Source organism: Emydura macquarii, unplaced genomic scaffold, assembly GCF_026122565.2.
Source record: "Emydura macquarii macquarii isolate MOO-44397 ecotype Brisbane River unplaced genomic scaffold, CSIRO-AGI_Emac_v2 contig_18, whole genome shotgun sequence".
NCBI classification, from domain to species: domain Eukaryota; kingdom Metazoa; phylum Chordata; order Testudines; family Chelidae; genus Emydura; species Emydura macquarii.
Window position 1 is genome coordinate 253985 of NW_027130155.1, and position 16217 is coordinate 270201.

General features: G+C 39.2%; 1 protein-coding gene across 1 annotated transcript; it reads left to right on the forward strand.

The window, feature by feature from the left end:
- Nucleotides 1-8466: 8466 nt before the first annotated feature.
- Nucleotides 8467-9170, forward strand: ARL14 (ADP ribosylation factor like GTPase 14). The gene has a single exon (XM_067569036.1). The coding sequence runs from the start codon at nt 8467-8469 to the stop codon at nt 9052-9054; it is 588 nt and encodes a 195-aa protein (XP_067425137.1). The 3' UTR covers nt 9055-9170.
- Nucleotides 9171-16217: the final 7047 nt, after the last annotated feature.

Sequence of the window (16217 nt, forward strand, 5' to 3'; positions counted from 1 at the left end):
GAGATGATGGCCAATAATTGGGGGAGGGAAAGGGAGTCCTTTCTAAAATTAACAGACTCAAAATATGGTGGGCTCTGACTCCAGAACAGATGGCTGAAGTTCGGCTTGGCTCTGGTGAAAGGTGAGTTGTAGGATGCTACGTAGATATATGTTATTGCTATGGCAGTCTGAGTAGCAAGTTAATAACTTTCAAAAAAGAATCCCATGCTACTTGTGTAATATTGGCTGCCAGGTGAAATGTTAAAGAATCACAGAGTCACTTTCTTCTAACAGTGAACAAGAAACTTTTTATTATAAGAAAGATATTATTATTCCTAAAGCTACACACTTTCTGCTTAATTTTCATACTACTATATCAGTTTCTATAGTGATAAAGTGGTACAGCCACTTATACCAGTATAAAGATGCTTATATTGGTGTGGTTTATTCCCCTAATTTTATGGGAATAAAGTATACATATAAGTATTTTTATATTGGGGTAGTAGTCCAAAAACATTAGTAGAGTTCAAATTGCAGGGACAAGTTTTAGTTTACATAGCAATTATGCAATCCTACTTAAGGTGTGTAGCCTGTATGTATTGGTATTTGCTAGATAAGACATATCAAGGCACAAGGTCCAAAAAGCCGTAGCATAACTAATTTACAAGGAATAACCATAGATTATAAAATATAACAAGATAGAATGCTTTAATGTCTAAACTGCTGACTGGGAAACCACAGGGTGCCAGTTTATATCCCTTTGGGATTTTTTTAAGATTAGGAACATCAGCAGCATTCTGACCACAAGAATGTCACTGTAACTCATTGATGTATATGCTAATAAGCTTGAGATAAATGTACTAGTAACCTATGGGAGAAGGCACCCCAATATTAGTGGGGTGAGATAATATAAATAAGGAAAAGAGGAAGAAACACCTACTGAATATGCATTAAGCATAGGGGCATCAGTATAGCACATTATAAAAGCTGTCTCTCAGCCTTTGTGCCTTGAGGAGATGTAGCTCTTGGGAGATGTCAGGATGATGACCACTAGTGATAACAACAAGCAAGATGAGGAGGAGGAGGAAGATAATGACTAACACTTCAGGTTATTCTGCAAGGGATGCTCAGTATATGGATGCTCAGATATACATTTTGTATTATCTGTACCTTGTTGGGCTGCAGTGTTTGTACCTTTGCGAACTGTATTAATAAAACTATTACAAATGCAAAAGACTTTTCCGAAGTACGAGTGTTGCGGCCTTATATATCATAGTTCACAAATGAACAGTAATTCTAATAATAGTGGGCCTGATCTTGGGACAAAAGCCAATCTAACCTCAGTGTTCACTGGGAATTCTTGAGTAATCAATATAATTTACACACAATCCATAGATCAGGCAACAGGTGATTAATTACAAATGTGCATTCAGCCGATCAATAGCATGGTGATGTACCACTAAAAATCTAATCCTTCTAAGCCTATATATAATATAAACTTTACAAAGGTGCCTGAAATGCAATAGGTGACTTCAATATGTAAAAAATTCTGGTGCAGATACACAATGATTACAGCTTGGTATTGGCTTTCTTAGTTAAGAATCTAACCCTGATCCCATACAAGTCAATGACAAAACTCCCATTAACTTCAATATGGAATAGGATTCAATCCTAAATCTGCTGGGAAACAAAGCAGCTTGACTTTTAGATCCTAAGATGAATTAGCAGTTTGGGGAGGAAAAAGACATTTTTATTTGCAAACTGAGCATATTAGATATGAGAAATATGGACCCCATAACTATATTTTTGCAGTCATTTTTTAAAATATTGTGCTTTAAATTAGCATTATCTCAGATGTAGTAAACAAAAGCCTAGCCTATGATAAAAGGCAGTACGTTAAGCCTCCTTAACTAGAGATAGAGTTTGGCCTAACAACCGTATAAACATTAATCTAAATTCTATCATCCTTTCTTGTTGTCAGTTACAAATTTTACAACCAGACTGTACATCCTGGTACCATGGTAAAAATATCCTTTCTCTGATAAAGGACACAGGAACCATTGATGTAGCTCTGTTGCTTACAACATTTTGAAAATCATATTTTATTAAAAAGTCCTAAAAACTGGCCCAGTTCTTCACACACTGACTGTCAGGCATAGGCCTGAAATCACAAACACGATTTGTGCTCCTACGTGCCCTGTCACACAGTGGAATTAACAGCCCTGAGTTAGGTGCCTAGGCATTGTATGGGGAAATGTTAGGTCACTAAGAAAGAGATTCACAGAAGCCAGCAAGCTGAGTGAGGAATCACTAACCTAGCATGTAGGAAATGCTGAGGAGAGGCATCTATGTATGAAAAGGATTCGCAGCCTGGATATAGGCACCTAAGCCAACTGGTCAGCACCGTCTGTTATTTTTTTACAAGAGAGAGAGAGACACTACACTCCACTATAACCAATAGCCCAGTAGTTCAGGCACCCACCTGGAATGTAGGAGACCCGTCTTAAGTCCCCACTGTGCCTGATTTGAAGCAGGGACTTAAGACAGTCTCCTACATTTTGGGAGAGTGTCTTAATCACCAGACTATTTGGTATTCTGGGGTGGGACTCTCTGAATCTTCCCTGTTGAAGATGTTCAGCCGTGTATAAATAATTAAATATTCATTGGGCCAGAGAGCCAGAACAAGCGAGTGATGCTGTAGCATGGTGGTAAAAGCACTCACTTTGGATGTGGGAGCATCAGATCCAGGTCCCTGCACTAACGAATATTTAATTTTTTTATTCAAAGTGGACTGCAGAGATTGAGAGAGACCCATCCCAGAATACCAATAGACTAGTTTTCACTGGAAGCCATACAGTGGATGATAAACTTGAATGTCAACCTTTAATGTTTTTCAAGTTGCCAAACAAAAGACAATTGGTGGTTAGGGCACTTGCCTGGGCTACAGGAGACCTGGATTCCAGTCCTTGCTCCACATGAAGCTGATGGGGGGCTTCAAACCTACATTCATCACAGCCTAGTTAAGTTTTCAAGCCACAGAGCTATCGGGGGACATAAATACAGCCCTAAAAATTGCTACCTGCTTGCTCCCAGCTGCCTTTTTGGGGGTGGTGACCGATTCAGTACATATGTATCCTGAGAATCCTGCCATTGCTTACATGACAACTATGATACCGAGCAGCTTGTTAGCTGTGCAGTGGTTAGGAGTTAAACAATTTTGGCCACCAACTTAAGTATGTAAGGAATTTAAATGCCTACATGGTTAGGTGGCAGCTACATGAAGAGTATGAGAATCTAAGTGGCACTTAAGTGTTGGACCTAGGCACCTAACAGCCCTGTTAGGTGCCTATGTTCCTTGATGGATCTATCCCCTGGTGCTTACTAGCCTAAATAGCTCCATTGACTTTATTTCCAGGTCTGACTTAATATGAATAGTCCCATTGACTTCAAATTGACTATTCATATTAGTAAGCACTCCTCTTGAGAGTAATATGTGTTTGAGGGATTAATCCCAAAGTTAGAATTTAGAGTACTAACAATTGTGTCTTAAACTAAATGTGTTGCTTTCTTCAAGAAAAGCATTGGCTCTCGTTTACCAAAATCCCACAATTCACTACTAAAAGGTAATAGAGAGGTCTGAACAAAGCCGCAGATCCAAACATGGAGTCAGTTGGATCCAGTTTGGATCTCAATTTGCAACTGTCTCCTGTCTCTTTCTCAGCACTATCCCTTTAATGGACTTAATCAAATTTCTGAATATGAACACCCTCAAACTCGATGGAAATTTGGACCCAAGCCAAACTTTACATCTTGGACCCATATGTAGCTAAAAGGACAACATGAAGGTATTTGTCGTCTTTTAATAAATGTTGCCTATAGAGGCAATTAAATAGACCTAAAAAGCCCTAAGTGGCCTAGGAACTGTGGGCGAGATTCACAAAAGGACCTACATGCTTACATTCCAGAATCAGTCCCCACTGGTATTCTGCCTCTGCAGCATCATTCCAGGTGTCTGGATGCCTAAGCTCCAGTGCAGTGTATAAATCGCGGGAAAATAGGTGCTCCTTCACCTAACTTGGCTGTGGGGGGCAATATGGTAAGCAGCCTCAAAGCTTGCTTGTGGGATTGGGCCCGGCACACAAGCTCACACAAAATAGCTGTGATGGGCTCATAACTTTTAGACCAGTGGTTAGGGCACTCAATCTTGTTCAAGTTTCCCCTTTGTCTGAGTGGGAGAAGAGATTTGAACAGAGATCTGCCATCTCTTAGGAAAATGGCCTAACCACTAGGTTTTGGGATAGTTGGATGTGTTGAAGCTGTTCCATTGTGGATAAATAATTAAAGTCATTGGAGTAGGGAAACCAGGTCCTGAGTCTCCCACATGGTGGCTAAGTGCTTTGACCACCAGGCTATAGTCATTCTCTCTTGCCGGCCCAATGATTCTTCCCACTCCCCACCACCCAAATGGTGTAGGTACCTAACTCCAAGAGACAGTTTTGTACTGAGAATCCTAAACAGAAGGAGGTATCTCTCTCCAAATTTCCTGAGAAGGATGGGACTTAGGACATCCCCCGTTCTCCTTGGCTTCTCCCATTGGTTAGCTAAAGTGGGTAGCTGCCTAGCATGCTGCCTTGTGTGAATCCTATTCTTAGGTGCCTAACTCGCTGCATTCATTGTATAGGAAATCTGAGCTCCTAACTCAGGTGTTGTGAATCCCAGTGATTTTTAAGGCACCTAAAAGGTGGGTGTAGCGATGCTTAGCATCACCATGCCTACGTTCCTGTCTCACTATGCCTTACTGAATTCTCCTTTGCTGGAGTATATTTTTTTTAATGATTTTAAATTCACTGCCCATCTACAAGCCTCTCTATTCTCTCTAGGTTTTGAAGATGAATGAGCATTATGACAGTGGTTAGTGGTGGGAAAGGGAGCAATTTCTTTCCATCTTTATTTTGGCTGCCTGTTGATAGGGGTCTGGCATAATTAATGGAATAAGGATAATAATAAAAGGAACTGTAATAAGAGTATTTAGAATTATGTCTAGAGCAATGGATAGGTCCTTTTCATGTTAATTAATCAAAATAAATTAAATCATAGGTAACATTTTAGGACTATCACATGCGTGGCCCCCTTAAGTCAAAGGAATTATGAGGAAAAACTAGGACTTTCTTTGTCTATTAGGACCTGAGTTTTATTTATTTGAAAGCAGTAAGGCATCACAAAATTTTATAATTCTAAGTGGAAACATAGGCCTGAACCTCTGAGGTGCTGACACTTCCTGAAACGTACTGGGAATCCTAACACCGCCCACAGACTTCAGAACTGAGGGTGCTCAGCACATTGCATATCAGGCTTAGAGTTATTTGAAAAGGGTGTAGCCCAATTTTAGGAATTTTCTATGTGAGCAATAATTAACCACAGGCCAAGGAAGTGGTGTTTGGATTGAACATAGGCTACTGGTCAATGGGCAGCCACCCTATAGCTAGGATTTGGGTTTACATTTGATAGCACCAAAATCTCACAAGCTGTTCTTGAGATATTTCTGTCACCTTGGCCTGCGTCTGAACCAGATTTGGAAAATAGGCTCCATCCAGTTTTGAGTTTCCAGCTGAATCCCAACTTCACTGATAATGAAAATACTGAATGTTTGTAAAAGAAAACTAGAGATTATGTATTGTATGTTACTTAGGTGGAGATAAATGGTAACCCTAATTAATAATACATCTGGATGTTCTATATAGTTTTATATTATTGCTACTTTTAAAAGAGCACCAGGAAAGATCCCTGAAGTCAATGAGAATTACACTAGGCTTGATTCCTATGTAGATTCACTGAAAGTTCTGGAAAGCTATAAGTGTCATACTGCTTAGAAACTATTAGTCTCTCTTGATTCCCCACACCCCCTCCAACATACCTTATTCCATAACTTAGCATATTGGTGCAAAAACAAAATCTTTATTTATCTACTCCTGCTTGTTCCCTACTTGAAGGGAATCATTTTGGTTGTAACATAACAACTTGTTGCTGTGGGCGTGATTATATAGAAACAAACAGAAGATTATGATTTCAGGCAAAGTTACATTTTATCAAGGCCATATCACTAAGTATGTATGCTGGCTCTGAGAGGCAGAGCCCTTTTATAAACAATTAGACACAAACATAACAAATTTGCTGTTCATGACTGTAAGTTCCTCAGCAACCAACTCTGTTGTCGCAGTCAAAGATGATACCCTGCCCTCAAGTAATGAATAAGCAGGAGGAGCAAATGACTCAGAACTAAAGATATGTTTCTTTTGGCTAGACAGTCTTGGAACGTAGTTCTGTTATGGTTTGAATTGATCTACATAGTCAGATAAATTATATTAGAAACAAATTTAGATGAAACAGTGTGTAAAAAAAGTTCACACACATCCATACTGGTTTTAAAGGCCAGTGCAGTTAGAGCCTGAAAATCCTCTATAAAGTGCTTTTCTTGTAATAATATAATTATAGCATGGATATAGCACTTTATGGCTCTTCTTTTGAGTTGTCAAGTACCTACAGTTCCTGTTAACATTAATGAGAGCTGTGAGTGCTGAGCACTCCAGAAAATCAAGCTGTATACATTCAATGTGCCAGACAAACATTAACTAGTCAATCAATGTATTTGTTGTACTTATAACCCTCATTGTCTGTGGTTATCACTCATTGTGTTGTGTCTTATTCTAGGTCATGGGACAACTCACATAAGGAGGGTTTGCAGGATCAGACCAGGGTCCTTGTCATCTTGTACTTTTGTAATGATCAAAAATCTATGAAACACTCCCACCCTCCCATGAGGTAAGTAAGAATTATTATCCCTGTTTCACAGAAAGGGAAATTGAGGCTGAGTGGTTAAGTGATTTTTTTTCCCCTATGGCCATACAGTGAGTCAGTGGTAGAGTTGGGATTAGAATTCTGTAGTTGGTGATTTCCAAGCCCATGCCCTGTGTGTTGTTACAAATCCACTGCCAGTTCAGTGTCCAGAGCACTGTTATATGTGTTTATATTATTTTATAATGTATAAATAGTCTGTTGGTCTGGTTATATGGGGGGAGAATTTAACATACGGTTTAACATCAATATGTCAAAATCATAATAATTCATGTGAGATATGCCATATCAGATACTGTTAGAAAAGTTGTAATATGCTAAGTAAGATGATAATACTTATGGTCATGTATTATATGTGAAATGGAAGTTATGGATGTATTTGATATTTCTGTATGTCAATTTGGGCTGGCTGGGAAATACCTCTGACAGAGGGGCGGCAGAACAATGGCCCGCTTAATGACCCATTGAAACTTTCACAGATGCAAGGGGCCTAGGAAAAAACTAAAGGCATACCTGAATAGTTACCAGGATTGGCCCATGTGACTCTGGACTCCATTTTAGTTCTTGTAATATTCCACAAGACAGCATGGCCAAGGCCAGAGGGTACATAAGGCCAGCCCACAGAATCCATTTTGTCTTTTGTTCCTGTTCAGCTACAGACACATACCTGCCTCTGAATCAATTCACTTGCAACTGAACCGAAGGACTAAGACGCATCCAAATACTGGATGTATGCCAGTGGAACTGTACAAGCCTGGAACTCCACAATTCTCTCAGAAACTTGGTGTATATGGACTTTCAATCATTTGTATGTATCTGATTTGCTTTGACTCTTTAACATTTCTCTTATGGTTTCTTTCTGTTTACAATAAACCTTTAGTTTTAGTTACTAAAGGATTGGCTAGCAGCGTGATATTTTGGGTAAGATCCAAACTTATACTGATCTGGTGCTGTGGCTGACCCTTTGGGATCAGAGGGAACCTTTTTAGTAAAGAGCATAGAGTTTAAATAACTGATCTCTTTACTGGACCTAGTGCTGATTGGGAGCCAGAGGCTGAAATGCAGTAAAGGGGGCTGTGTGTATTTGGGTACTGGCTTCTTGATAACCGGTTTGGGGGAATCAGAAGCAAGGTCTGAGGCTGGTTGGGAATTCTGACTTCAGTGTCACCCACCAGTGCTGGGAGAATCTGCTCTCCTTTTACAGCCTGCCCTGACCTTGGCATTATCAGGTGGCTATCCTGGGCATGGGATGGGTCACATAGCCCACAAACTACAACAGCAGAATTTTTATGTAAGTAGGGCATTGCCACTGTTCAGCATGTTCAGAAATACTGTAACCTTTGGGCTTCATGATTAATTGTTGTATTCTTTTGTCTGCTCCACCCCTACCCTAGGCAGTGAACATTATACCTTCATAAAATACTGTTTGCCTATATCAAGTTGATAAGGACTCCATATAAATACACAAAGGTTTATTGTTTCTTCATAGCACAAAGCCTCTTCTTTCACTTCCTCTTCTTTTATTCTTTGTGCTTCATCTCATGGAGAAAGAAGGGCTTTCTGACAAAAATCATCCTGAGAGAAGATAGAAAAAAATAGCATCTTTAAGATATAATACAGATAATTACAGCAAGAATGGGCCTGCTGGGTTCCAAACACTCCAGTGTCAAACAAGCTCGGATATTAATGTTGGGACTCGATTCATCTGGGAAATCTACTCTATTGTACAAGTTAAAGTTTAATGATATTTTCCTAACAATCCCAACAATCGGTTTTAACGTGGAGATGTTTGAAACAGGGCAAAATGTTGCTTTAACTGTCTGGGATGTTGGAGGGCAACAGAAAATGAGGACATTGTGGTGCAATTACTTTGAAAATGCAGATGGCCTGTTGTACGTTGTGGACAGCACGGATAAGCAACGTCTGGAAGATTCAAAGAAAGAATTTGAACTCATCTTAAAGAATGAATTCATGCAGAATGTACCTGTGGTTTTGCTAGCAAACAAGCAGGATCTTCCTGGAGCTTCGAGCGCTGAGGAAATAACCAGGAAATTCAACATGAAGAAAAACTGCAGTGATAGAAATTGGTATGTACAGCCTTGTTGTGCCATCACTGGGGAAGGTGTGTCAGAAGCATTCCAGAGAGTAATAGCATTTGCAAAGAACTTCAAAAAATCCAAGGAAGAAGCTTTCACAATTTTCAAGCAAAATGAAAAGCTGTAAGAGTTTTCATCATCCCAACCTCAGGAAAGCTAAAATTTATTATGGGAATTAAATCTGCAAATTGATTATTTGATTCTGTAGAACCTTTTAAAGACTATTATAAAGCAAAACTTAGTTACAGCAAGCTAAATTACCATGTTGTTACATTTGCATACTCTTTCAGAGCTACTGTTTTACAGCATGTTAATTAAATGACATATTTGCAGCCAACGTCCAGATATTTGGCAGTGTTAAACTGCATGATGTATCAGTAAAAAGGTGCATTTAAACATTTTAACTGTTCTACAGTCATTTTATTTCTGCTTGCTTAATTACACAACATGTACAAGAGCTGAGATAAATGGCTCATTGAGCAAGCAAAGGAAAAGTAAAAACTATTTTATATTTCATAACATACTGTATATGTAAGTGCTTTGTGTCATGTTTATTACACTGTTATATATAAATTATGTTTAATTAAATTACAATAGAAAGTCATTTTGATAGCTAATTTATTTTAACTGTTATATCATTTTACCAATATTTAAAAGAAAAAGGCTTTCTCTCTTTCAATTAGGCCCAAGAGAAACTGCGCACTTGGAATAGAAACATTAATATTACTGCTTTCTTAGGAACTATCTTGTTCACATTGATTTTAGTTCGAGCAGGATCAGGTCCTCAAGCCTCATAGAATGATTAGACCAAGCTGATTCTGTCTTTTGTAGGTTTTGTGTGTATTTTATATTATTTTTAGTCAAGGGCCAAGTGTTTTCCGGAAACTGCCAATATTGTCCACGGTTTTCCCCCAAAGTTACCTTTCATTTCCAGAATTGCTGATTCTAGAGGTGACACGGGGGGAGGAAGGGAGACGAGTCATGTGCCCCTCCAGATTTCTGCTACAGTTTATATCCACTGGAGACATCTAACTCCTCCTCAGAGTACAGGTCAGAGCTGGGGGTTGGCTGCTGTATGAGACTCACCACCAACTTCTCCTCTCCTCACACAAGCCTGGGCTCCGCAAAACTGCCATGGAGCTTCCCCTAAGTGGGCAGGGCACTTGGCAGCAGGGCACCAGGCTCCCTTGCCATGCTGCAGAGCGGACGGCACTTGCACCTGCTCTTGGCAGCATGCACAGCACATCTCCACTCGCCAACCCCACCTACAGCTGGCTCGTGACTTCTTCCCCCAGTACACAGCTGTCTCTAGCCCTTAGTGCCCAGCTTCTGTCCCTCACCTCCCCTGCACAACTGTCTCTAGCCCTCAGTGCCCAGTGTCTGTTCCCCCCCACACACACACACTTTCCCTGCATAGCTGGCTCCTGCCCTCTCCCTCCTGCACACAGCTGGCCTGGCTCTAGCCCTCAGTGCCCAGTGTCTGTCCCCTGCCTCCCCTGCACAGTGGGCTCTTCCCTTCTGCACACAGCTCAGTGCGGTTCCCTCACAGCTAGAGCCTCTCCCTGACCTTCTTACATGCAGATGGCTCTAAGCTTTTATTGCCAGCCCCTAACTTTCCCCCTGTAACACACCTAGTGTTGGGCTCTCTCTGTTGCACAACAGCCGTGTGGTGCCTGCCTACCCCAGAAAGCGATTCAAATGCAGCAGACTCTCTCCCTTCTCCCCCAGGCATTGGCTTCCTTACCTGCCCAGAGCCCTCCTTGACACCAGCTGTGGCTGCCTTTCCCTTGGATCCTAAAGCCTGACAAGTCTCAAGCTGCCACAGGGAGTTTCCAAGCTTGCAATCCCAGTCGGCTGTAAACTTCAGGAGTTACTCTCTTCTAAAACAGTCTCTATCATAAAACATGACATCAGGAGTAGCTCTAGAAATAAAAACTCCTTTGTCTCTTGAGAACCTGCCCTGAACCCCACTGCATACTACCAGAACCTTTAAATTGTGCCCTCCCCCCATAAATAGTTACGCGTTGCCTCTGGCTGATTCCTCTGATTTTCTACCTTGTGCTTCAGCCATTCAAACCCATTTACTACCAATGCCTAAAATGGTTAAGCCTGAGGATAGAGTTAAAGAATTTGAAAAAGATGTGCTCCATGTGGATGGAGGGAAGTTATTTTGTAAAATTTGCAGCAGAGTTCTTGACCATGTTAAAAATGGCCGCATAGTTGACCACATGAAAGATCCATGTCATGTTGCAGCAATGGAAAAAAGAAGATGAAGGGCAAAGGGCGGCAACATGACCGCAGCAGAGCAACAGCTCACAATTATTGGTGTGCTTACATGACAAAAGGAAAATCAGAAATACAGGGAAAAGATAGTACAAGATTGGGTGGAGGCCTGTTGCAGTACAAACATCCCGCTAGAAAAAACAGACAATCCAAAAATGCGAGAATTCCTAAATGAGCACGTACAAAATGGAAGCTATATCCTGCAAGACGAGTCCATCTTCCCCGTGTCTTTGAACTAAACAAGCAACAACTGATCACTGAATTGAAGAATCAGCTCGTGGCTGTAATTGTGGATGAATATACAGACAGCCTACACTGGTATGTTGCAAATATTCTAATATAGCAGATGCAGATTTCAGAAGATTGCCCACTGCTGCCAAGCTCATAGAAACGGTGAAGTTAGAATGTGTTAACTACTCTACAGTTGCACAAGCTGTTATAAAGACCCTTATACAATATGAAATTGACTTTTCAAAAGTAGTGGCTTATATGACAGATAATGCAAAGTACAAGCAAAAGCCATTCAAAGACAGTGTCACTGGCATTTTAACCAACTGCATTAATGTGACCTGCTGGGCACATATTACAGCTTCTAGGTGAGTGCTGGCGCTGTTTGTGTACAGATATGGACCATCTGTGTGCTCTAATGAAAAAGCTGTTCTGCAAACCCCTATTAAGAATTGCTCGTTTCAGAGACTACCTTATTGATCATGGAGTTGAAAGCCTGACATTACCTTTGAAACCAGTTGTAAAAGAAGGAATACTTGGTTTAAAGCAGTAGACTATCACTGCCATCATGTGGAGTACTACAAGGGGTTAATTGCTTGGGAAATCGAAGTAGATGACTGCCATTTTAGAGGAGCTAAGTGTTTTACTGCCGAGTGAATTGCTTGTGGTAGATTTAATTTTTATCTAAGCAGAAGCAACTCCACTTGTTCAGACACTACTTAAGTTTGAATCATAGTTGACATTACCAACAGAAGTGTACAACATTTTATCTGATCCGCTGGTAATACTTCAGTACAAAGGACAAAATGCACTGGATAATCTCAAGCATCAGGTTTTTCAAAGCTGTGCAGAAAAATTGGAGGAATACTTAAATACAGACATACAACCAACATATAGTCTGTGTACTCTCCCACAACTTCAGTGACTATGAACAGAGTATTCCGCTGCTGAGTTCTGTACCTGAGGGTGGGTGGGCAGTTTACTGAAACATTGTAAATGAGCTTCCTAGTACCAATGACATTTCCCTCCCCAGTTTTTGGAAAAGCGTGGACAAACATTTGCCAAGACTTAGCCAGATTGCTCGTATTCTTTTGGTTATTCTATGCAATTCATTTCATGCTGAACGCAGTTTCTCCAAACTTGGGCAACTGTTAACCCTACAACATTACTGTATGTGATTGCAAAGTATGAAGACGTATGTCCAAATGAATTTGAATGTGTCCTAAGTATGTTTCAATGAATATTTGTATGCTGATAGAGGTGATATACAGATATTTGTATTAAAACGTTACTTTACTCTAAGCAAAAATGTTATTATTCCAAATTTCCCTGTGCTGTTAGATCATTCCATAAAACAATAATCCAACTTTTATTTTAATTGTATAATCTTGTGCAGCAAGAATTTTGTTTTGTTTTTATAATGATGATCACTTAATACATTTTTTTATGTTCTAAAATTGAAAATTTCAGTTATAAAAATGTTTTTAAATGTTTGTAAACATTATAATGTTTACAATTACATTTTTGTGCAGTAAAGGATTACATATTGCTCATGTTTGTCGGTAGTTATTTTTTGTATTAACAAAATGCATATCCGAAATTTTCAAAATATAAAGCTTTGAAAATCTGAAACTACTCTGTTTTCATTGCCAGAAAGCACTAGCCCTAGTCATGGATATCCTTGTAGTGTGCATAATTTTTGCTTTGTGTATTGCTGCTCTGGTATTGTAGGTCATATTCTATTAATTTAGGTAGAATAAAGGGGCCCAAAGAGTCAAGGGTGTTAACTTGACCCTGAAACAGTCCACCATAAAACAAAATTCAGGGTTTGTTATACAGACTTCAAGCATGTTATTAAAAATCTTTTAAACTTTTTATTAAAGATACGGAAAAGACAGGAAAAACAATTGAAGCATTTGAAATGTAAAGTATTAAGTAAGGCTTTTATAACCATTGTTTCTTTCTGTTTAGCTGTAGAGAATTTTTAATAAGGAAAACCCCTTGTTTGACAGTCTTTGAGATGGTAGTAAAGATGGCAATAATTTCCCCCTTTTTGGGGAAAAAAGAAGTTAGTATGGATGGGGTGGTGCTGTTGTTAAAATCTGATGCCATTTCCTAAAAAACAAAATGCACATGGGGAGAGAGCACAACAGCAAAGACAGAAAAATGCGGTTTCTGTCTGTGGTTTTGAGGCCATACTGCTGGAGAAACAAAGGCACAGCCCGTGGTCTTATTAAACACTTCAAGACCCAGAAGTCTTGCTCTGAGCAGCCTAATACTGGTACATGGTTTTTATTTGTGTCCTGTCATGGGCTTGCAGCAGTGTTGCAAACTATATCATCTTGTGTGGCTGAGCCAAACTCTTACTAAACAGAGGCAAAAGAAGAGGGATAGGAAAGAAAAGAAATAAGGTGGTAAAAGAAAAAGACACATGGGGTGAGGTGTGTTGACAAAGTATCACATCCCAGATGGTGTTTGGGATTTTGCCAGAGCTGATGGAGGTGTCAATGTCATCAGGGTCTCTTTCTTTGGCCCAGTCTGGTCAGGTCATTTCTTGGAATTAGGACACTGAATGCCCAGTGATGTCACAGTAGGTCCTAGGAGACAGTAGGGAAATAGGAATGAGGGTGAAGCTCACTCCTTTCCCTTTTCTTGCCTTTTAGTTAGCCATGTCCACACCCATCCTCCAATTTTTACCAAAGTCTTTGAAAACAAACAAATTCAAAAGGGAGCAATGGGTGGAATAGCCCATTCCCTCATTATTTTGTTAGCCAATTAGGCCTAATTTCTGACACAGCAATTTTGATCCATTGATTTACGGCCCCACACTTTTTGTTTACAACATGATCTTAACACATTCCTTGAGTTATATTAGTAAGCCTTTTTGTTTAGACTAATTCATGTTTTTTGGCTTCCTTTTGCACCTTTTCACATTAACATTTATTGTTACAGGTTACCGTAACACTTTTACTTGCTTTTCCACAGTTAGGTTTACTGTTGGGGTAAATTTGTAGGCCCAATTATTAGAAGTCAATGCTGGAACTGGCTATGGATTAACCTATGGCCCAATTCTGCAAAATGCTGATCTTCTTCAGCTTTCTTTAAAATCAGTGGGCCCAATCCTGTTTCCATTCAAGCCAACTCAAGTTTTGTCATTGACTTGGGGTCTTATCCTGCAACTAGTGCTGGTTGAGAAAAAATTGACAGAACAGTTTCCCACCAAAAAATGCTATTATCAAAATATTTCACAGGAACACGTTAACTTTGACAACATTTTTTATTAAAAAAATTTTTTTTGAAAGGATTAAAATTTGAAATGGAATATTTAGTTTTGACTTTCTCATGTGTTCCAACTTTGTATCATTTCCACTTTTACGTTATAATTTTAATATATTTAATATTTTATGTTTTGACATTATCAAAACATTTTGATTTGATACAGTTGTTTTGATACTTCCAAAAAAATTATTTCACAGTAGTTCATTGCACAGAATATTTCAAGATTTCAATTTTTCATCCAGATTCAGGACAAAAACAAATTTTGAAATGTTGGAATGTCTTGCATGACAGAAATTCAGTTTTCTGACCATCTCTAGCTACTACCACTAATCAGATCTGAAAGTGATCATTACATGGGAGGATGAGGCACCAAAACCTTAAATAGTAGAAATGTGACTAGACTGTGACATTTGGATTTAGATCCTAACTTCCAAAAAGTTTGGAGGTATTTAGAGCTTGGGATTTATGAGGACCCATCTATACACTGTAGCATATTATATAATGATGCTTCTTCAGGACACATTTATAATCTGGTATCGGACTCAAACAAGACCTAATTTTTTTTAAATGCCCAGTGACTGAAAAATGTTATGATTTTTCTATATAAATATTTTATTACAGCATAATTTTGTTGTATACATACACTCACAAAATGTATAAAATGCTAACTGTTGATACAATCTCCCATTCATGCTTTCTTGGAATACATAGCAAGAATCCTCACTGCAGACATAGATAACATAATAAAGAACACAAGCACAGTAAAATATATTTTTCTTATGTACTTTTACTATTGGGAATTCCAGTAAGGGAATGTTAACAATTTGATAACTGGAGAAAAGTTAAGCTTGATTCTTTTTCCCACTGTATCTATCATCCTCCATGGCCAAACTAGTAAAAATTAAAGGTACTCAATTAAAACAATAAGAACTGAAAGCTCCTTTTCCCCAGTGTTGTGAATTTAACATAATTTAATTCTAAGGCTAAAACAATGAATGGGGCCTGTGACAGATGTAACTTATTATTATTTTACATGGGTAAGTTGCCTTGTCAGCAGGGAGAAGAGGAGTAATGAGTTTGTTATTCCTATATTTCCAGCAACCCCAGCCCACTTATAGGAATGTTACATTCCCAGCCCCTGCAGCCCAGTCTCAGGAAAGGAAGGATGGTCCAGTGATTATGGTGCTTGCTTTGGATCCAGGAGAGGTGAGTTCATTTCCCTGTTTCTACCATAGGCTTCTCAGACCATGGGCAAATCAGTCTCTCTGTGCTTCTGTTCCCCATTGATAAAAGGTACTTCCCTGCAGCCCCTTCTGAGAATTTGTTGCAAATTTCAATGTGCCTATTTTCCCCAGTGGCAAAATGTATGCACTAAGTAATTAATGTGAAAAAGATTAATTCAGTTATTCCTTTGTGTAAGTTACCATTAAAACAGGAAGAAACTACAGGGCCTTTAGAATATCAGATTTCACGAGTGTTAAGCAAGAAGAAAAGCATCCA